This window comes from Vulpes vulpes, chromosome 12 (genome assembly GCF_048418805.1).
Source record: "Vulpes vulpes isolate BD-2025 chromosome 12, VulVul3, whole genome shotgun sequence".
NCBI lineage: Eukaryota > Metazoa > Chordata > Mammalia > Carnivora > Canidae > Vulpes > Vulpes vulpes.
The window spans coordinates 144,942,542-144,965,971 of NC_132791.1; the positions used below are offsets into that span (position 1 = coordinate 144,942,542).

The window sequence follows — 23,430 nt, forward strand, 5'->3', positions numbered from 1 at the left end:
ATGTTTCAAGGAGTACTAGACTGGTTCAATGTTGTTAAATGGCCAATATGAAAACTGAAATAGGTATGTTGGATGTACTAACAAGGAGGAGGAGGTTTCAGAGCTGCTTCTGTGCAGAGACAGAAGCCAAGGCCACACTGGAGATGACTGAAGAGTAAATGGAAGGAGAAGAAAGCAAGCAGAGGACTTCTGAAAAGTTCAGCTGCAAGAGAGGAGATGGGGTAACATCCAGAAGAAAGTTTCTGGTTTTGTTGGTTTTAAACGTGGGAGACAGTTACTTAAATGACAACAGGAAGAGGGCCAGCTAAAGAAAAATTGTGAATTTAAGAGATAGAGGCTAACTGATAGCACCAAAGTTCCTGTGTTATGAAAAAGGAATAAACAGCTAACTAAGCATCTCCTATGTATCAGGCGCTATGTTAGGTATTTTCATATAAATTACCTTGTCTCACACTCCACCACCACTACACATATACACTTTAAAATATCCTTCTATCTTTCTGTTCCCCAAAACAGATACATTCTTCTTTAAAGTACAAGGACAATCTCTAGAAAATCTTCACTAGTAAATCTCATTCCTTTTCTAACCTGATAATATAATCTTAGTCAAACTTTAAATTGTAAATACAATAAAAATGTCAAGATAAAGTGAATTTGGATACACTACTGATTTTTGTTCTCTGCTTAGCCTCTGTTCACCAAGGGGCGGGAGATATAGTTTTCATGTTCTTCAGACTGATGGGTGGAAGGTGGACAAGGTCTTACAAAGGAAACCCTAAGAATCATGGAAGGTGATCTCTGAGTCCTTGTGTTCTCCCACTTAAATATCCCTATGTTGTGCCTATGAAATAAGCACAAATGACCTGGAAGGTATTTCTGGAATCATTCTGTAAGTTTTAGGTAGCCAAAGGATGCAGGGACATTTAAAGTAAGTACACAAACAACAGCAGATGGCGCTAAGTGATAAGCCAGACCCCGAACTGTAACAAGACAGCCAGACAGGCTGACCCTGAGAACACATCTCATTTTATACAATTACAACATACTAAAAAATAACCATGGATGAGAACAACTAGTATTACCACAGAGAATAAACCACATTGCCTTTACTGGTTCCAGAGATAGACCAAATTATTTTCCACTTGTTTCACTCTAAATAAAACATTAGTTTTGACTATGATCTAGATAAAACAGGCAACACCACTGATTTTTATTAAATGTCTGTTGTAGAACAACTAAAATGCCAAGAAATCAGAAGAACATCACTATGAACACACTAAAATACATGAGAAATAACATCTGTAAGTAAAATATAAAAACTATAAAAGCAACAAAAAGAAACAAATACCCTTTATTAAATGGTTTTGTAATTACATGATGGATTTTGAAAGATCACAATTACTGAAATGTAAGAGCATCTTCTGAAACTATTTCTAAATGAATTATGAAGCCTAAACATTACAATCTTTAAAAAGCAACCACAAATATATAATGGTGGATACAACCTAACATGTGATTCTAAGTAAGTGAGAGCTCTGCAGACAGGAGCATACTTAGTGTATTAACATAAGTTAGCTAGGGAAGTGCTTACTATGGCATTGTAAGTAACAAATTAAGCTTGTCAAATAAACAAAATGGGTTGTCAAAATAATTTAACAAAGTTCACTGGGTGTGTGGGGAGTGGGAGGTACTAATGTAGATACCTGAGAAACCACCATCAAAAACCACAAACTTCAGCAATCTGGGAAACTAATTCCCAATGAATAAATTTATTAACTTTCAATTTTAAGAAAAAAAGTGTTATTCCACTTTTAATACCTTAATAAAAATTCAATCTAATCAATACTTTATGAGGCTAAAAATGCATAATTAGTTATGGTATAATAATGAAGTTTACAACAAAAATTCCCACATTCTTTAAGTCACACTGTGATTAATGAATGACCTACATTTTAAGTTGTCTACCAGAGCTTTTCTAAATACAGGCTAAATGAACTGCCTTTTCAACAATATTATCATCAACTAAAGATAACATGTGTACATTTCTCAGTAACAATCAGTAATTTTTCACGTGTTCATTAGAAACAATTTACATGGTCCTTTGCTATTCACTACTTCCTAATTTCTAGCCATCATTTCCTTACTCTAAAATTCTACCATGCAAGCATCAAAATTAGGGAAGTACCTTAGCTCCTTCCTTTGACCTTTATCCCTATAAGTAGACTAACTAATTCTCAGTCAGTCTAGTTCAGGGTTCTCCATCTCAGCAGTACTGACACTTTGGGTAAATAATTATCGGGTGGGGGTAGGGCGTGGGGCAGTGATAGCAGCCCTCTATGTTTTAAGATGTTCACCAGCATTTAATTCAGTCTTATCACAAGAACTGCAGTGTTCAGTTTAGTACATGAAAGAAACAAAACACACAGGGAAATGAAAAATCATGCTTTTCATCTATTCAACACTTCTTTGGGAATTAAATCATTTCCATTTGGTCTGAGTGGGGCTGACACCACGCCCTGGAGCCCCAAGAACACATAAATGAGCCAAAGCAAGTCAGAATACTCACTCTTCTCTCTCGTCACAGTAATTACTTCTGGCTGAGCGTGACTCAAGCTAAGTCCATAAAGGTTCTCTCTAGGACTTTTGTGGGAGCAAAGGTGGATGTGAAAGTTATCATTTTTGTTGGTTCTCTAGCTACAAGGACAGTGTAAAATATAAGCCAGGAGTTCCCAGCTCTTATTTTGTCTGGCAAGGAAGGAAAGAGGGAAAGGGGAAGGACAGTTGATATAATAATAACAACCCCAAATCCAGTTATATTTGAAGCCACACAGAACCTTTGTTAAACAATCAGGTAAATTCTTTTTTGCTGAAGCTAACTGAACCACTTGTAAGTAAAACAGCATAAACTGATGCTTTCTGAAAATCTGAGTAATAAAACCTACACATAATGGATAGGATTAATCATCCAGTGAACATTAAGGCCACTCACTGAGCACTTACTATGCACCATACACAATGCTGTTAAAACTACACATAAAAATACCACATGCAAATCCTTATGAAAGGCTCTGAAATAAATGCTCTCTTACAGCTATTTTATAGATGAGGAGAAAAAGTTACGTAAATATGTGCAAGGCCAAATGCCTATAAACTGATCAAAGTTTACTGACTCCATATCATTTCTGTTAACATTATTCTGTACCTACCTAAAAACTCAACCACCAAATGTTTACTGAGTACCTATGTAATAAATCATACTAGGTATTAAGGATATAAAAATGAATAAACAAGGGATCCCTGGGTGGCGCAGCGGTTTGGCGCCTGCCTTTGGCCCAGGGCACGATCCTGGAGACCCGGGATCGAATCCCATATCGGGCTCCCGGTGCATGGAGCCTGCTTCTCCCTCTGCCTGTGTCTCTGCCTCTCTCTCTCTCTCTCTGTGACTATCATAAATAAAAATTAAAAAAAATTTTTTCAAAAAAAAAAAATGAATAAACAAATGATTATAATACACTGTGCTGAGTGTAAGTGCTAATTTACATAAATTTAAGGAAATGTTAACAGAGTAGTTGAGATTGTGTAATAATAGATAAAGGTTCAAAGGAAGAGGACTTGAACACATATAAACAAATCTTGTTTATATAACTGAAACAGAAGTGTTAACTGATGAAGAATATATAAGCTGCATGGAGCCTAGTAAAAAAGAAATCAGATATCAGAGGGAGAAAAAACTTATCAGTGTCTCTCCAGGATACTAATAGGTTTGCCTTGTATCAATGAAAAAATTCTAATCCACTTGTCAAATAATTCCTACAGTGAAGACATATGATAGTTTAGTGGCATTTTTATCAAAATCACTCAAACCAAATGCTCTCCCTTTTGAATGTGTGCTCACCAAACCAATGAAAAATATCTTGCAAACTTTATCCTGTAAGGGAAAGAATGTACTAATCCATCAGTATCCTTTTGACAGTTTTTTTCTAAGGGTGTAGTTTACCTAAGTTTCACAGGAGGGTACCCTAAGTGGTGACAAATTCTGAGTATTATGACAAAAGTTAGAATTCCTAGAAATACAAAACTGAGGAAAAGTCCCTCTATCACAGTGACCCCTCCAACACAGTATCACTCTACTAAATCTACGTTGATTCTCACACAATCTAAAATGCTTTAAGTTCACACAATGAGAAAGCTTCATAAATCAACTTTCCTGGAAAAAAACTATGTATAATTGCTTTTTAAAATTATAATAAAACTGAAAGCATTAAGCCAAAATTTAAAACACTGATATTAGAAATCATGATAATTTAGTGTGATATGACAATATAAACATGTATTAAAACACATTAAGATATAAGTAAAAAAAAAGATGTAAGTAAAACTATCTTTAAAAGCTCTAACACTCACCTGCCACATATAAAACCAAGATATTTTCCTATCCACCTACAAAACACAAAATTTTCTAGAACAGACCTATTATTTTTCAGTCAGAACTTAAAAAAAATTAATTTATTAGAAGTAATGTTTAACTTTCAGTTCTTTAAGTTGGAGAAAGAACTCAATGGTGAACATGCACAAATCATTATATAGCATATAAGCAAAGCATAGCATTCAAAATTCAATTACAAATATAAATACAAATGCCAATGGTTCACTTATTTTTGCACACATTACAATGTATTCAGAACAAAACATATGCACAGGATTTCACTATATAAAATGTCACTCCATACTGACACCTTTAACATTCCTGTATATTGCAGGAATTAACTTGAAAGTGAGCACAATTATTACCGGTATGATAAAACATTTTTGCATCACTAGAATTTATTGGCCTGTGGTGTTCCCTTAATTGTCTCTTGTCTACTGCTTGCCCTGAAAGCAGGTACATACTTAATGTATAAAGGAATTTTTTTTTAAAAGATTTTATTTATTTATTCATGAGAGACACAGAGACAGAGAGAGGCAGAGACACAGGCAGAGGGAGAAGCAGGCTTCATGCAGGAAGCCCGACGTGGGACTTGATCCTGGAACTCCAGGATCACACCTGGGCTGAAGGTGGTGCTAAACCGTTGAGCCACCTGGGCTGCCCTAAAAGAAGTTTTTAGAGAGAATACTAAAAGAGAAGCAAAAGAATTCTACAACTCTGAAAGGCTCTGCATACGTAAACTGAAAGGTGAAGAAGACAACTGAAATAAAAAGAAATGGAAGAAAAATTTCTAGCATTGAGTGATCTCATACTACACATGAACTCATTAGAAACACACATTTCTGGAAGTCATCCAAAATGAATAATCTGAAACAGATTTAAGTCCTTAAGTATATTATGTTACTTGAAGTTTAAGTATTTATGACTTACCTTACAATTCTCAGATAAAATGATGGGAAAAAATTATTTACAAATTTAAGCACAGACGTTTTCCCAAATTATTTTACAAATAAACAAATATCAAAGTACTCAATTTTAGTAATACTGAAAGTTTTAACACTTAATGCTTTTTATATTATTGTTTGAGTTTTTTTTTAAACCTAATAGCTTCACCAAACAAAAAATAACCTTTTAAATTTAAATTATACATGTTACAAAAAAAAGTATATTCAGAGTATTTTATATATGAAAAAAATTAAAAGCTGAGATGTTTTAACTCAGTATCAAAAAGGCATTCATTTTTTTTTCTTGCTAGATTTCTATGGATGAAACTGGAAAAACAAAAAACATGTATCTTCTTATAGAAACAATGAAGGGTCCTCTTTCATAAATCAGTAAGGTAACAAACTATCATGTCTTATTCCCTATAAAGTAATAGTTCATCACTTCGAAAGCATGAATTTAAGCTTTGTAACTTTACTAATAACCCACCTTTTTCATTTTCTTTGTATCTACAAATGCCGACTGGAATCTCTGCTTGAAACATGGAGCCCACCATAATCTCCTATTTAAAAATAACATAACACACTAGGTAAGACCCAGTAACACAGATTTTATAACCATTTTTTAGCTTAACCATTTTCCTGGGTAAAGTGTTTCTCAGTCATAAAAGATACAACCAATTAACTACCTCAGAGGAGTATTGTGAGGATGAATGAGTTAACAATAGATAAGGGCTTGGATATGATTGGATGAAAACATTAGTAATAATGGGGTATAATGCAATATACACAATGAATACGAGCTTTACTTAAAAATATGGAGAAAAAGAAAAATGAATTCTTATAATTCAATTAATAAGAAAACTGCAAACACCCTGAAAAACAAAATTAAATTCAGCTATTTTAAGATATTTACACTCTAAACTATAAACCCTGGGCAGCATTATCAGAGTCACCTGGGAAATTGTTAGAAATGTAAATACTCAAGTTCCACCTGAGACCTACTGAACCAGAAACTCTGGGGATGGGACTCAGGAAGTAGTATTTCAACAAGCTGTCCAGGTGATTCCAACACAGACTTCAGTCTGAGAACTACAGATTTAAAGTAACAAAAAGGATTTGTATAAAGCTTAGTAGAGGCCAAATGTATGAAACTCTAAACCAAATGGATAAGCAGGATAGTGCCTGACTTTCATAAAAACAGTACAAAATGAAAAAGTAACCTCCCCAAAACATAATTAAAATCCTATTTTAGGAAACATGATCATCAAATCTAAGTAGTCAAATCACAGATTAGGGGGAAACTGGCTGTTCAGAAAGATAATGAGATCACCACTGATGAGATGTTACAAAACAGAGGGATCAAGATTACAGACCCTCCTTTATCTGGTAGCTAAATGTTAAGAATAAATTCACCATGTTTTCAAAATGAAGACCTAGGCAGAAAAGTTGCAAGTTTAAGGTAAAAGATTAGCGATTAAATAGTTTAGGGGCACCTAGGTGGTACAATCAGCTAAGCATCCAACTCTTGGTTTCAGCTCAGGTTGTGATCTCATGGTCATGAAATCAAGCCCCGTGTCGGGCTCTGTGCAGAGCCTGCTTGAGATTCTCTCTCCCTCCCCTCCTCCCACCTATGTGTGTGTGCTCTCACTCTCTAATCAATTAAAAAAAAATAAGTTTAAATAACTCCTAGGATTTAAACAGTGCCTCTCTCGTTTCTGTCAACCCATTGATATATATCTCATTTTATCTAGCACAACTCCAAAGACATGTGCTTTGTAATTAATTGCTACATCTATATAGGAAAACCAGTCAATTTTCTAAAGAGAGTATCACATGAAAATTTTCTCTACTCTTATAGAAGAACTTTCTTTCCTTATTAAAAAAAAAAAAAGAGTACCCTATCATCACTTCTTGTGCCTCTTTTACCTTTACTTCCAATGCCTACCAGAAAATAAGTTAAGTTCTCAACCCTCCTTGTCTGAGGCACTTCTAAAAATATCAATGCCTGGATCTATTCCAAACCAATTAAATTAGAATCTCAGGACAAAGGCCCTGGATATCAATATTTAAAAATTCTCTAAGTGATCTAACATGGAGCCAGGTTTGAGATTCTGGACTAGTACAAAAATAAGACAACTCCTTTTTCCTACTGAATTTAGAACACTTCTTTTTACCTGCTGATTTGTTCTGTAGGGAAGGGAAGGGAAATAGCATCTAGGAGCATTATGTACAAAGTCTCTTATGTGTAATTTCCGTTAAATCCTCACCAACTTTGAAAAGGCTATTCCTTTATTATATTCTTATTCCTGTATTATACGTGAGGAGATGACACTCAAAAAATTCATTTTCCCAGGACTGCACTATTAAGTTCTGAGGCTATAGCCTGGACTCAAATTTGATTTCAAAGCTGTCTCCTCTACCCCAGCTTCTAGAAAATAGAAAAATTCACTACCTTACAAGCCTTAGATGATGAATCTGAATCTTGACAATTTTTACTATACCAAAATCATATTAATAGTTTAGATCTACTATGGCCTGTTTTATTACATTATTTTCCTGAGGAAAGGAATATTCCCTTATGTCTCTCTACTCTGGGCTTTTGTTCCTTCATTAAAAATGAAATAATAATTCAACACTTACTCAAATAATCTATTATATATTTTAGACACAAAAAACAATTTAAGTTGAAGATAAAGTTTAAAGGAATAGTTTAAAAGATACAGAAACTTGAATTTATGGTAGACTATAACAGTTTAAGATGACTTCTAAGGTTTCTAGCTTTTTTCATAATTGCTGCACAGTGTAGGAATCAGGTAGAAGTGAAGGACACTTACCCAATGGGTCACATAAATAGTAACTCTGTGACCCTTGTTTTCGGTCTGAGCCTCATTATTCATTCATCATTCACTCAAATTAATTAATACATACTGTACAGGGCTAACCTTCCCTCGCATTCTAACTGACACCTTCTTTTACCATTCTAACACACTGAAAGACAGTCTCTCTCTTCTAAACATCTCCTTGGACCCCCAGAAATGGATCAATTCTGGCAGAAGACTACAATCCTTGGGTAGCCCAGTCCAAGTTCATTTGAATACTTCATTCTTCCTAATAGAAACTCTGTAAGTATGAGATGTTCCCTTATTTTAATCAGCAAGGATGTCAGCTCTTTTATAAGTTTGCTCCAGGCAAACCAAAAACTATAAACTATCACCACCACAAATAACAACAACAACAAAAAGCCACAGGAAAGACTCAACAGTGTTAACTAAATAACAAGTACAACAAAGTGCAGAAAGCCCACTCAACATGATGTTCAGAGCTACTCTGCTTCCAAAGAAATGACTATTCATACACTAAATTTAAAATCAGACCTAGGAAAAACAACAGCAAAAAACAAAACAAAACAATGCAGTTTTATAGAGCAAAATCGAGTAAGCTAGCTTAGTAAGAATGACTTCATTTCTTCTATATAAATGATTTGTTCTAATCAATTCTGCATGACATTTTGACACATTTTCCTAGTACCACTGCTTTGTAACAGCTTAAGATTAATTTTTCTACTCAATTGTATAACTAAGTTGTACAGTCATACAATTTTATAATTAAAAATCTAAATTACTAAAATCTACTTAACAAAACCAAAGCCTCAAATGCTTTCCCAAATATCTAAATTAGCACTAGTTAAAAATTTCAATTTCTATTCTTGGTTTGAGACTGATTTGCTCAAAAAAGTCAAATTCTTTCTATACCATTATTTTATTTTGTAAACAAATATTTTTCTCATCTTGATGTATTAAGGGGAAATGTGAAACACTTAAATGTCACAAAAGGGCTTACCTCAACAATACCAATATATAGCTAGTAAAATAATACTTGCTTTTTAATATTAATTTACCTAAATGTTGGGAAAATACGGCTCTAACTACCTTTTTCCAGTCTTCTGATGGAATATAATCTTCATCTTCTTCTGATTCTTCTTCTATTTCACTATCTAGATAAAAGAAGATAGTATTAGAAAATAATTGTTTATCCTATCCACATCTATATATCTGTATATTATTTTTATATCTACTATCAAACATTTAAGTATGCCTAAAAGTATCTGCAGAATAGGACTAAGATATTTCTAACCAAATAATACCCTGTTTTAAACAAAGCAAAATAACCCATAAAAACTTTCTAGGATAATCTTAGAACACTGTATTCTCAGGAAATGATTTTCTACAAAAAAATTAAGAAAAATTGAAATAAGCAGGTCAAGATAATCTATTCTTAAACCTAATGTCTTCTTCCCTAATAAAATGACAATTTGGACAAAACAAAAACTGGTTTCCAATGAGTGCTCCTTGACACACTGAGAACTTTGTAGCAACACTTTGGAGAGTATAATGAGAGGCTATATAGGAAAACCTCCATTCTCCCCAACCTGATTTATTCAGAGCAGGCAAGGTGCTATTTGTTTACATTTGGGAATAAGAATGTATTTATAAAAAGGGGTAGGAAATCTGAAAACTATTACACTATTAGCATCTTCTCAACTGTAAAATGGAATACAAAGTTTAAAAGGATAATATTACATATACAAGTTAAATCTTCCCATGGAAAAGCTAAGATAAGCAGTATATATAGAGCTTCTGTGCATACATCATAACTGACATACCAGATCAGAAGTATGAAATAAATATTGTTTTAAAAATGCAGTCACTTAGCATCCCACTTTTAAGCAAACTTTGGCAATTTACCTAAGAGAAAAAGGAAAAATACCAAGTTTTCCCCAAACTTAATATTAACACAATTTCAGTAATCTTTCCTTACACTGATACACTTTTCAAGTGTATCAATCTTTGATCAAAATTCACAATAAAATATCATTAGCAGTACTACATTCACTGCTAAACTAAATATGTATCAGAAATCATTGACAGGAAGCAGTAGCCATGTTCAATCAACTATTATATCGCTACATTTCATGAGAGGTTATTGTTCTTCAAATGTTTTTCTTTCTTTTAAAGCACAGAAATCCAAACAAGTTTAAGTAATACTAACGGTTGCTTTTCTCTTATCAAAGAGCTGTTATCCATAGTAATGATTCCTGCTTAGAATGAAACACCATGGAGTAGACGAAGCATGCAAATATTCAAGTTATATACATTAAATGTTGTTTCAACTACTGCAGATCTCTGACTAGATCACAACCATAGTAAAATTAGAAGAGTTCTCTGTGTATAACATATTACCACCTCAAGAGTAAGCCAGTTCTTTGAGAACTGGGAGCCACTGATTAGAGAAAGCAATGCTTATGAATATAGCTTAAAAAGGATAAGAGAAAAAAAAGTAGAAAATGAAAACTGAGGAAAAGACTAGATGAAATAAAAAGATGGTCATGAGACAAATTTAAAGAAATGCTGAGGAAGGAAAAAAGGAACACATTCAAAATCAAGTAGTGTAGTGACACAACAATCTCTGCAATCTACTCATAGACAACAAGGCCCTAACACTGCTGAATGAATAACCCAGAACAAAATACGTTACTGTTCTGCCAGATTTGAGAGTAAAATGAATTCAAACAGATGAATGGAAGAGAAGTGGCATTTTACATCATATATTTAGTAAAAATTATCCAAACATTAGCAACTAATGACACTTACTTGTGTCAAAATATTTACATCGACGTGGGCGGATTATTTCTTGGGCATCTTGAGAAGCAACAGATTGTGAGGGATCATCATTGGAAGACTGAGTTTCATCCTCTTGACCTGATGAGTCCTTTATATTCTCTTCCTGTAGAATAATAAACTTCTTTAAGATGTAAGGAAAATTGTTGCAGAGGAAAAGTTACAGTATTCCAAATAAACTAAATGGCTAAAAGAAATACACTAAATGCAGTATGGTATTAGTGGAAAAACTAGTGAAATCTGAATTGCCCATAGTTTAAATAGTATGGTATCAATTCTTACTTTTCATAAATATACCATGGTTACACGAGATATAAATAAACAGGGAAAACTGGGTGAAGAGTACAGAGAAACTCTATACCATATTTGAATTGCTCTATAAATCTAAAATTATTTCAAAACAAAATAAAAAAATTGAATACAAACTATCCATTAGCCTTTATTACTTAAAAAGCAGTAGTATTTTTTTAAAGTTGGTACAAATTTATTTAGAAGAGGCATTCAAAAGAAATCTGGAATGACACAGATGAAACTATTATTTTTCAGGAGTAGGTTACAGGGGACTTCCAAAATTAAGAAATTTTTACTTCAACAAAGATAAAGACTACAATCTTAATAAATGTATATATTCTTACTTTATTTTCCCCACTACAGCCACTGTTATCATCATTATCAGCATCTTCATCATCTTCACCTTCTTCTTCCTCTTCCTCCTCCTCCTCATCTTCTTCAGGTAGTCGAATAGTACTATCATAACCATAAAGACTGAGAAGTTCATGAATTGGCATGTCTCCTTCCTAAATAAACCAAATAAAAAGTTAATTTCTGAATAGGTGAATATTTTATATTCGTGTAATTCACATCTTCATTCCACAGAGATTATCTTATTAGAGAACTGTATCAAGAATTCTCAAATCCTAAAAGGTGAACAAAAAGAATTCTGAAATCCAGGAAAATCCTAGTCTTTCAAGAATTTCTAAAAGAGACTAATCAATTCCAATAGCTAACAACAAAGTCTTTAAGCATAATAAAACATGACACTGGTTTAGAACTGTTCTGTGTAATCAATTCAGTAAATGTATACTGACAGTCAACACTATATACAGATGCTCACACTTAAAACACCATAAATAATTTGGGAGTGGGAAAATATAATTAGAAGAGAGATTGTAAACTAAGTTAACATACTCAGAAAAGGAGATGAAATTCACAGCCCAGTCCAAACATATTAAAAGAAAATGGTAATGATACAGGAATAATACTGGGTTCTATTAGCCATACTTTATTTTCTAGGGTTACTTAAAACTATATATAAAACCTGTTAGGCAATCTTTGCTATCTATTTCACAAAACTGTTATATTACCTCCAACCCACAGATGGGGAAACTCAGGCTCAGAAATTAAGCAATCTCTCCCCAAATCATACAAGTTACAAGTAGTAGAGCCAGATTTCAAGTCTAATTCCAAGAGCCCACACATAAGTATATCATACTGCCTCAACCAGGGATCAATCCATAATAAATATACCTTCTGAGGGTAAAATGAAGAGAAATCAAGTTTTCTACAGAAGGTATTCACGCTATAGAAGGTACTCACTCTAATTAGTAATCAAGTGACAATATAAAGTATCAGGGAAATTGAAGCATTCTGACTATAAAAAGAAAATTCTGAGAGCCCTGATCGATGACTTGCAACAGCCACAACCTGAATGGTGGTAATGCTATCAGGTAAGGAACTACCACTCCAGCTGAATGACCAGCTGGCATACTTAACTGACATCTCCTATTGTGTTTCTTAAAGTGCAATAGCAAACAGTGCTTGAGGTGTTCAAAGACTTCGTTCATGCAGCTATCTGGTCTATGTACCAAGGACCTGGTACAGGAGACAGAAATTTGGAATTAGAAGATCAGGATTTAAGAACTAAAGCAGAACTTCAAAATCAAGAAAGTAGAGTAAGAGAAAGATATACAAAAGGTTGGTTGTATACACAATAAGAAGAAACAGGCGCCATAAAGTGTCTTCTATATGCCAGGCCTTTGTGGTAAGTACTTTGATTCCACTATCTTATTCTCTTCTCTGTCCTGAACAATAGTAGAGTAAGAATATTATGTAATCTCAACAGATCTTTAAAAGTACCAGTGGGAGTATTTACTACCTTTATTTAGAAATAAGAAAACTAAGCAGAAATAGAGACCATGCTCTGACAGGTATTTTCTATTAATACCTAGACCTAACCCCAGCTCCTATTTCCCATGAACTCATTCTGTACCACAAATTAGAATGTATAACAATGGCAGTCACTACTATGAACAAGAGCCAAAGAAGTCACTAGCGTAAGGGTCAAACAAAAAAAAAACCCACATCAATGTAAGTTTGCAACTAACATTTATTAAGAATTCATGAAGCACTTCCTATTTATCTCATCTTTAAAACTTCCTTAATATAGATTGCTATTACCTCTAATTTTTATAAGCGAGTTAATGATACTATGAAAGATTACACAAAATGGATATATTATGAATCACATGTCCTCAGGCTCTACCTTTGGTCTGTCATTCAAGAGCAGCAGAATCACCTTAGAGTTTATCAAAACACAGTGCTGGGCCCCACCCCAAAGTTTCTACTACAGTAGGGCAGAGGTGGAGACTGAGTATGCATATTTCCTATGAGCCAGGTAATACTGATGCTCTTGGTATTGGACTACCTTTAGAATCATGTATCTCATGGTATACCTGCAAATTTCCTTTCCAATGGAGAAAATAAAGCTTGATTATTATCGTTACTAAAGTTTATCACTAACACCTGACACCTAGTTCAGTTATGTGTCAAAAGAGTATGTGACATTACTAAGTGCAGGAAAAGGAATTGTTTTTAAATCACTTTCAGGAATGTGGAATGTCTCATGTCCATGGTTAGGTCAAGATTCTTTCCTCCTAGATAAGCATTTACAAAGTATGACTCACTTTAGCTCTCTTCCAGGCATCCAAGATGCCAAAAGAAGGCTAAGGGTAAGAAGATGGCCCCAACTCCTGCTGTCATGAGGAAACAGGAAGCCAAGAAGGTAGTCGATCCCATTTGAGAAAAGACCCAAGAATTCTGGTATGGAACGTGATATCCAGGCCAAAAGGGACCCCACCTACTTTGTCATATGTCCCTGCTATATCCAATTGCAGCAGCGAAGGGCTATTTCTTATAAATATCTGAAACTGCCTCCTGGGATTAACCAGTTCACCCAGGCTTTGGACCACCAAACATCTACTCAACTGCTTAAGCTGGCCCACAAATACAGATAAAAGACACAGAGAAGCAGCAGAGATTGTTGGCCCAGGCAGAATGTCCCCATTAAGAGGTCACCTGTCCTCCCAGCAGGGGTTAATACTGTCACCATCTTAGTGTAAAAATGAGAAGGCTCAGCTAGTAGTGACTGCACATGCTGTGGATCCCACTGAGCTGGCTGTCTTCTACCTTGCCCTGTGTTGTAAAAAGGGGAAGGCCAGGCTGGACCATCTGTGCCACAGGAAGACCTGCAACACTGTTGCCTTCACAAAGGTGAACTCAGAAGACAAAGAAGCTCTGGCTGAGCTGGTGGAAGCTATCGGGACCAATTATAATAACAGATATAATGAGATCTGCTGTCACTGGAGAGGCAACATTCTGGGTACAAAGTAGGTGGTTCATACTGCCAAGCAGAAAAAGGCAAAGGCTAAAGAACTGACCACCAAACTGAGCTAAGCGCACACTGCTGAGTGTTCTGCTTATAAAGGTAATTAAACGTTCTTTTTCAAAAAAAAAAAAAAAAAAAAAAAAAAAGGAAGAAGAAGAAATATGACTCACTTTACAATTCATTTCTCAAAGAAAAATTTAAAACCACTTATAATATTGGCTAAGCAGAGAACAGAGGAGAGTCAAAAGTGGTTGATCACAGTACACTGGAGGAGACTTGATTGAATGTGAGGAAATCGTAACAGAACTGGCAAATAAAGTCATTTAAGCCAGAGCAAATGACTACTGCACAAGTACAGGAAAAAAAAGAATACCCGCGTTACCCTGATTAGAGCAGAAGGCATCATAGTAACTAAAATAAGAAAGTTAAACCTGGTATTTTTACCTACCTTCTCTAGTTATACTTAGTTTCTAGTAGTAAATGTTATACCCTACTTTTGACTCCATTTGAGAGTAACTGTTGAGCAGTGATTGACATTGGGAAGACTTAGGGAAAATTATACACATAATAAAATGTTCAAGATGCACTTTGGCAGGGAAAGATCTAATTTGCCAGAGACAGAGCTAGGTTGGAATCCACTGCTATTGTTTACATGTACTATAATTACAACCTAAACTAAATTAGTGGATGTGGTAAAGAAAAAAACTTGAGACCCTGAAGAAATAAAAAAATTTAACCATGAGTAAAGAATGATCAAGAGGTCCTGATGACACTGAATTGGTATTCCAGACACTCCTTGTGCCCAGATACACATTCACAGGACTTCTAAAAATAGTTCTAATATTAAAAACCAAAAAATTAAAAACAGTAAAGTCCTAAAAAGTTCTAATAAACTTCAAAGTTAATTTTAGGTCGCTTCATGTGTAAACAAAATATCCTTGCCTATTCCATCAAGAAAATGCTTAATTTTAAAAACAAGGAGTAATATAGTGGTTTTATGCTTTTGCTTAGGCATTAAGTTTTAACTTAACCTATCACCCAGTATCAAGTTAGAAAGCAACAGGTTCCTAAGCAACAATCAAGACCCACTGAAGAATACAACAGTCTGACATTAGTATGGAAAGTATCTTACTTGATCTAAGGTAAAAAGTAAATATCTTTGTAGTAAAACACAGCTACAACTACAGTAAAAATCAAAATCAAATTTTGCTGAGGAATTCCCAACTTCAAATTCAAGTAGCATTTATTATGTCCCTACTATGTATTATATAAGATTTAACAAATATCTTATAAGGCTAATTCATTGTTGTCTGCCCCCCCCACCCCAATCCTTTCTCTTTCTATTTCCATATTCAGCTTCTTCCAGGAAATATTTCCTCCATTCCAAGCATGTATTTTGATTGAGAGTTCATTTTCTGGACTATATATATATATATATACACATATATATCATCTGATCCCATTGGAATCACTGCATTCCCTCCCTGCCACAGGTCTGGAATGGGACATGACCCAAACCTGGCCATAGTTTGTTTCCAGATGTGTACCATCAGCAATTAAAGAAACAGAGTATCTAAAGCAGTACATTTTGGAGACCTGGAAACTGACAGCACATATAGAAAGTTGATCTGAAAAAGGATACCATTACTTAGAACAGCAGAAATACAAAATACCTTCTGGTGGCACTTTAGTCCTTAAGGCCTAGATATCTCCCCATCCTTAATAAAATTACATGAGCCTTACATTAAATTCCTCATTTTGCCTAAGTTAGTTCAAGATGGATTTCTATTATTTGCCCCCAAATATTCTGATATAAACAGTAATGGTATTCTGTAAAACAAATGTTTCTTGTCATTTCCCTCTGAAAAAAAGACTAAAAGCTGAATAAAACATGGCTGATGGTACACTATTATATCAGGACCTATCAGTCACCTGTTCCAGACAATCTCGCATTAACTTATATTGTCAAAGTCTGTGTCCTACAAGGTACTAAGTAATAAGTAGCTTTCCTCACATTCAACTGAAACATCACAATAAAGTAGCAGTGTCTTCTTAACATTTACACAAGTGTTAAGAGTATAGAAATGAGGAAAACAAAGTGAAAGAGAAAAATCACAAGAGTGGATTTTCAAAGTTTGGGGGGTTATAAATTTCTTTGAGAATTTTACAAATGATATAACTATTAAGATTCATTGAGTGATATCATGTAGGACACTGCACTACATGTTTTGTATAATAAAATTGAAGCTTAAAGACATTAACTTGTCCAAAATCACACATTTGCAGTTGAGTTTTGAACCAGGCAGTGTGACGAAATGCTTTATAATGCCTTTACACATATATGCTATACACTGCGTTCCTTGAAACCTGACCCTAGGTTAAGTATACCTCATCCTGATGGAGTGTGAAATAAGATGTACTGAATTGATAGACTGTAAGTACTATAAAGGAAGATATGGACGTAGCACAAAATGAATAAAAATACACGAATGTGGACTATACCTGCATGCTGTGTTTTAAGAAATAAGTTAACATATAGGCACTATAATGATCCTGTCTGTGTAACGTAAAGGGAGGATAAATGGAAGTGAAAAGAATACTTTTTAAAAGACAAACATTAAATAAATAAATAAATAAATAAATAAATAAATAAATAAATAAATGACAAACATATTACCTGAAGTTAAATCTGTCCTTTAACTTCAAAACAATATGGTAAAGTTACCAAATAAGCCCCATTCAAGGGCCATTTGGTGGATGGACAAAGTACTCTTCTTCTACCTTGTATCACAAATGATTTACCAATAAATGCTCATGAAGGAAGAAGGGAAGAAGAAGAAAGACTAATGTCCATCCAGAATGGTCGAGGGACTATATCCAGACTGGACTAGAGACAGTTCCTAAGGTAACCAACCTCTTGGGGTTAGGGCTTCACTATAGGATAAACTGTAAAGGGATGGAGGGCAGTGAACTTTTCTTTATAATTCCCACAATGGGGTTTCTTCTTATTCAATATGATTCTCGTGTGTATATTTAAAAAAAAAAAAAAAAAGCTCAATCTCTCACATTGAAATCTTTATTTTCTAGTTCTAGAGATTCACCAGATGGTATGTGTCTAGCACTTCAAGGTGAATATTAAGTATAATATCATTATTATGTAATTTTTAAAAGACGCAAATACATAAAGATATAGCTGATCCTGATCCCTCTTCTTCCAGACTGCTACGATTGTGCCATTCAAAGGAAGACTGTGAATTTTAAGAGTACATCTGAAAAACAGCTAAACCAACCTACATATGGCTATTCCTAGCAAAAAGTCTATTTACTATAGGAATGATTCTGACACTCTTCTAAGATCACCACAATAAATCCTGACCAGTATATCTAACTCTGCTAAGACATTTAAAAGGTAAACTTCTATAACTACCTTTATATTGATTCATGCCTGTATTGAACTGTACTGAAATGTAACAATAAAAATCAAAGCATCTTACTTTTTCACTTAAAATTTTAGACTTCAAACTGAATGAACTTAAAACTACAGGTCATGCAGTTATTGATAACTTCTGAATGGATTAGCTTTCAGAATTCTGCCACAATTACACCAAAAGTTCATTTCATATAATCAACATGCCAGGTAAAAACCACCTAACTGATTCTTGAGAGAACTGTTTAATGTTTCATTTCTCTAAGAGAAAAATCAGTAATCAATATGAGAAAATATTACTCATTTTTAAAACATGAACCAAACCAAACTGGTTTTTGTTTTTACCTAAAGAGTTTATATTTATACTGGCCCTGAACTAGCTTAGCTGCAGGTTACAGATAAATGCATTGTTGATTTTGCACAACTTAAACCTAAGCCTTAATTATTGTGGGAAAAGTCAGAAGCATCTGAGAAGGTGTCTAAGACTGCCTGGATGAAGAGAATAGTAAGAAAGACGGGTTCCCTGTCTCTCTTTCATATTCTCTACGAATACTTCCATTTTAAGTTTTTTCCCTATGGAGTGTCATCTGAAAACAAATTTGAGGAGGCTATAAAAGACTGGAAGAGGCAGAATAAAGGAGAAATGGGAAAAGCTAATACATACCCAAACTTTTAGCAAAGCCCACTGCCAATTTTGTGGAAGAAAACAATAATCCTTCTACTGCGTAACCTGTATTATCTCCTCTTGACTAACTACTTAATCATATGAGTAATGTAGAAGGTGAGAAAATGGAAAAGTGAAATTTCCATTTTCACTGGAAAATGAAGTGAAAAAAGTGAAATTACAAGATTTTCCTCCTTTAAGTATTATCCCATGATTGGTTACTCAGAAGCAAAAATATATCTAAAGTGATACAAGTTTCATAGGCAAATAATTGCCTTTCCACTTATGAATATATGAAGGGACTGCTGTTTCCTTCAACGTTCATCTAGGTTCTGAATCATTCAAACAAATTATACCAGTCTTGTGAATGACTTTCCAGCCTCTTCTAAAGAACAGTTTTGACTCCAGGCTCTTCATGTACTTTTTAACCCATTCTTAAAAAGCTTTTATTAACAACTATACATCATTGCCACTAAAACCATTTCCATTTTAACTTAAAATAATAAAATACTGAATTGCCTAGGCACTGTGGATTAAGTCAGCTTTAATTACTGAAAGATCTAAAATGCAATCATCTGACAAGATCTGAATAGGTATTAATAGGATTCCTCTTCTCAGTTTAAATGTACACTTTAAAAAGTTCCAAACTAAAAAAAATAAAAATAATATAAAATAAAATAAAATAAAATAAAATAAAATAAAATAAAATAAAATAAAAAAAAAATAAAATAAATAAAAAGTTCCAAACTGGGCAGCCTGGGTGGCTCAGCGGTTTAGCGCGGCCTTCTGTCTAGGGCCTGGTCCTGGAGACCCAGGATCGAGTCCCGCGTTGGGCTCCCGGCATGGGGCCTGCTTCTCCCCCTGCCTGTGTCTATGCCTCTCTCTCTCTCTCTCTCTCTCTCTCTCTCTCTCTCTCTCTCTGTGTGTCTCTTGAATAAATAAATAAAATCTTTAAAAAAGAAAATTAAAAAATAAAAAGTTCCAAACTAAAGTTTAGTCTTTATTACTACAAAAGTACAAGAATTCATTTTTCCATGATATTACGTACTCCAAATGCTTAAAGGTTGACATGATGTTTTATTTCTTCTTTTATCAGGGAGTACAGATCATATATGTAGTACATTTTAATAAGAGCATACTATATTGATTTCTCCATTCATTCAAAATGTTTGAGCACTCTTGTTAAGTACCAAGAAATACCTTGGTGAATAAAACAGACACTGTCCCTCTTTTTACAGAACTAAAGGAGAAGAGAGATGATAAATTAGACAAACATGTAACTACAAATTGTGTTAGTTATAAACCAAACATTGGACGGGATATAGTGGCTAAGAAAAGCTAATCTGGAGAAAGGTAAGGTCACTCTAAGGAGGCAACATTAAGACCAGACTTAAGAGGATAAGGAGCCAGTCTCAAAAAAAATACATATCAAGGAGTAGGAATGAACTGTAAAGCCTTCAAGCAGAAAGAAACAGCACATCTAAGAACAGAAGCAGGTGGTGTGGCTATTTAATAGCATGACAGGGGTAGTAAAATACATGGATAAAGGACCATATCATGCAGGTGGCCTGGCAGCCAAGGAATCTGGATTTTCTTCCTGTGTAACAGAAAACCCCTGAAGAGATTTTAAATAAAACGCTGACACAAATGGTTATTTGGAAAAGACCATCATGGCTATTATAGAAATATACCGGAGGGAAGAATGGTAAAAGAGGAAATGGGGAAAATCCAATTAAGAAGCTATTGTAATAGTCTAGGCTAGAAATGATGGTGACCTGACCTAGAGTGTGGCAGCAGAGATCAAACAACAGTCAGGTAAGAGGGATCTTTGTGAGTAGAAATGATAAGCTTATTTAGGACTGAGTACTGAGACTGAAGAAAGAGGACCCCCTGATTTCTGACTTAGGCAACAAAGTAAAATAGTGCCATTTTTTATTGAGCTGAAGACATGGAAGGAACAGATAAGGGAAAAACATCAACCAACAGTTCTGCTTTGAATATTTAAGATTTATTTATTTATTTTTAAAGAAATTTTTTAGAAAGATTTATTTATGTTTGAAAGAGAGAGAGCATGCACAGGACAGAGAGCAGGCAGGAGGTAGGGCAGACACAGAATCTTCAAGCAGACTACCCACTGAGCAGAGAGCCCACTGTGGGGCTTGACCACATAACCCAGATATCATGACCTGAGTCAAAACCAAGAGTCGAATGCTTAACAGACTGAGCCACTCAGGCACCTTTTAGACACTTAAAATGTAAAGATGTCTACTGAGATATTCAAGCAGAAATGTTAAGCAGAGGGTTAGATAAAACTGGGGACGGGGAATATGTTAATGTTAAAGAATACTGATATCACAGGAATAGATTAAATCAGATCACCAATTTAGTAATTTTCAAATTTGATGTATATACATCCCACAGAGATTCTAATTCAGTATGCCTGGGGAGAGGTATAGGAATCTGCATTCTGAAGCAGCTGACCTTCACGCTACATTTTGAGGAGCACTGACTTACAGAGAGAAGAAAGTCCAAAACTGAGATTTGGGGAATTCCAAATTTAAACCTTGGGTAAAGAAAGATTTGACTGCAAACGGCACTGAATTGAAACAAACAGAGAGGAAAAACTAGACAGTGGATACTCCGGAATTCAAATAAAAGAAGGAGCAGTAATTCTTGAATATGGGTGAGAGTGAAGAACAGAGAAAAGTGACTGACAGAACAGTAAGGTCATTGGTCATCTTTACAGGAAGGGGCAGAGGTTATCTAGAGCACTTTAGGGAATAAATGGGAAATGAAGAAGATGATAACCATGATTAAGACCCTGAGATCATAATACCTGAGCTGAAATCAAGAGTTGAGATGCTTAACTGACTGAACCACCCAAGCATCCTCTTTATATAGACATTTTTGACTGGATACCTGTGATGTTTTACTAAAATAATTATTTTAATTCTATTCCATGTAATAGTAATTCTTTTTTTAAAAAATGCCTTTCATTTCAAACTTTAAATATTGCACCTACAACCACATAAAATTTTTCAGTATCAATTATATACATCATTTTTCCCAAAAAACAAAGGTAGAGAACCAAAATTTCAAATATTTCCTCTCTCCACAAAAAAGCTGTAACTACTTCATCCTCTAGCTCTTATTTACCCTTGCAAGATCCTCTATTTCAGAACTGAAGTTTGTTTCTCCTTCCATCATTTCTTCCTCTTCTAATGTTCGTTCATCATCAAAATCATGAACCAGCATGTCAGCTGATGGATCAAATTCATGGTCATCTGATGTTGCTGAACCTCCTGGTAAAAAATATTTTTAAAAGTATAATAAGTTAAATTGTTATCTTATTAATATTAATTTAATGGGCATGTTATTTGTAGCTGGATATAAGTCAAATAAAAGTATCAGAGAAAAGCTATGCACATTAAGTATTATATTTTCTATAATTCTTGACCTTACTTATTTCCAACCCTCTGCAAAAAAATCTCTTCTCTAAGGGATTATTTTTTGCCCGGTTTCATCTTTATTTATTCACAGTTAAAATTACAACTAGTATGGGGGATAGGAGAGTACAGCTTTAAAAATGTAGGTACAGCTTTTAAAGTGTACTTTCATTTAAACATGAAATTTCAGTTGTAAAGAATAAAGGGTCATATCAAATAGAATGATCATTCGTGTGAGAAAAATCACAATTCTTAATCATTTGATATTTAATAGACCCAATGAGCATGAATCCTTATGGCCCATGAGAATAAGTTGTGTGAAATATACAGTCATATGAATAAACAGTCTAATGAAAATACAGCTGCACGTAAGTAGTAGTCTATTAGTTCTTCCACAAAAACATATTTTAACATATAGGTAGCTATCCTTAACTTACTTAATTGATTTTGGTCTGAAATAATTCAGATATAGAATATAAAAGCAAAATTTATTAAAACTGCATTGAGAACTCTTATGAAAGTCATTAAAAATATTCCAATAGTTAACTAGTGTGTAAGCTAATCTATTTTTAGCCTGGTGGCTGGGGAATACTGCTATATTCAATAGGGTCAAGCCTGTAGTATTAGATTGCAAATACGTGGCCTATACATTCTGTAAACCATCCCCACATTTGGCTATTGCCAAACTTGGACTTAAGTTTGCAAAAACATTTTTTACTAATAAACACGTTACTTAACATTTAAAAAATCAATCAGCAATTTCTTTTAACAATTTAAACTATTAAACTGCTCTAAGTTGTATTAATAAAAATGTATATTAATAAAGATTAACATTATTAATTAGTAATATATTACATCAATATACTCTTCCTTCAGTCCAGTAAGAGAACCAGTAAGTAAAACAAAGAGTCAAAAGGCTAATTTCTTGAAAAGCAGACTATCAGGGATAAAAGGTGCCCAAGGCTGAAGGTTCTTGTCATCTCCCTTAATTTTCTATGTAAATACCATTTTTTCAGTGCTTACTGTGTGCCAAATACTATGGCTCAAGCATGTCACATACATTATATTTCATTTAATCTTCGAATAATCCTATGAAAACAAAAATTTGATGCGCATGTTTAAACTCATGGAACCAGTAGGTGGCAAGGATGTAACTTAAATCCTGGGTCTACATATTTTAA

At 34.1% G+C, this 23,430-nt stretch overlaps 1 protein-coding gene across 28 annotated transcripts in view; it reads right to left on the minus strand.

Annotated features, from left to right (window-relative positions):
- The window catches only part of MIER1 (MIER1 transcriptional regulator), a 58,330-nt gene that overhangs the window by 15,842 nt on the left and 19,058 nt on the right, over positions 1-23,430 (minus strand). For 18 of the 28 annotated variants that reach the window (XR_011995960.1, XM_072730605.1, XM_072730610.1 and 15 more), the window contains 5 exons: positions 21,960-22,105; positions 11,684-11,845; positions 11,022-11,154; positions 9,300-9,364; positions 5,858-5,930 (listed from right to left, as the gene is read on the minus strand). Coding sequence is in view for 27 of the 28 variants with exons in the window: in XM_072730605.1 (XP_072586706.1) it covers positions 5,858-5,930; positions 9,300-9,364; positions 11,022-11,154; positions 11,684-11,845; positions 21,960-22,105 (579 nt within the window). In the remaining variant the exon portion in view is untranslated. Of the gene's footprint in view, positions 1-5,857; positions 5,931-9,299; positions 9,365-11,021; positions 11,170-11,683; positions 11,846-21,959; positions 22,106-23,430 lie in introns of all 28 variants that reach the window. The other 10 variants (XM_072730598.1, XM_072730596.1, XM_072730594.1 and 7 more) reach the window with 1 other exon arrangement.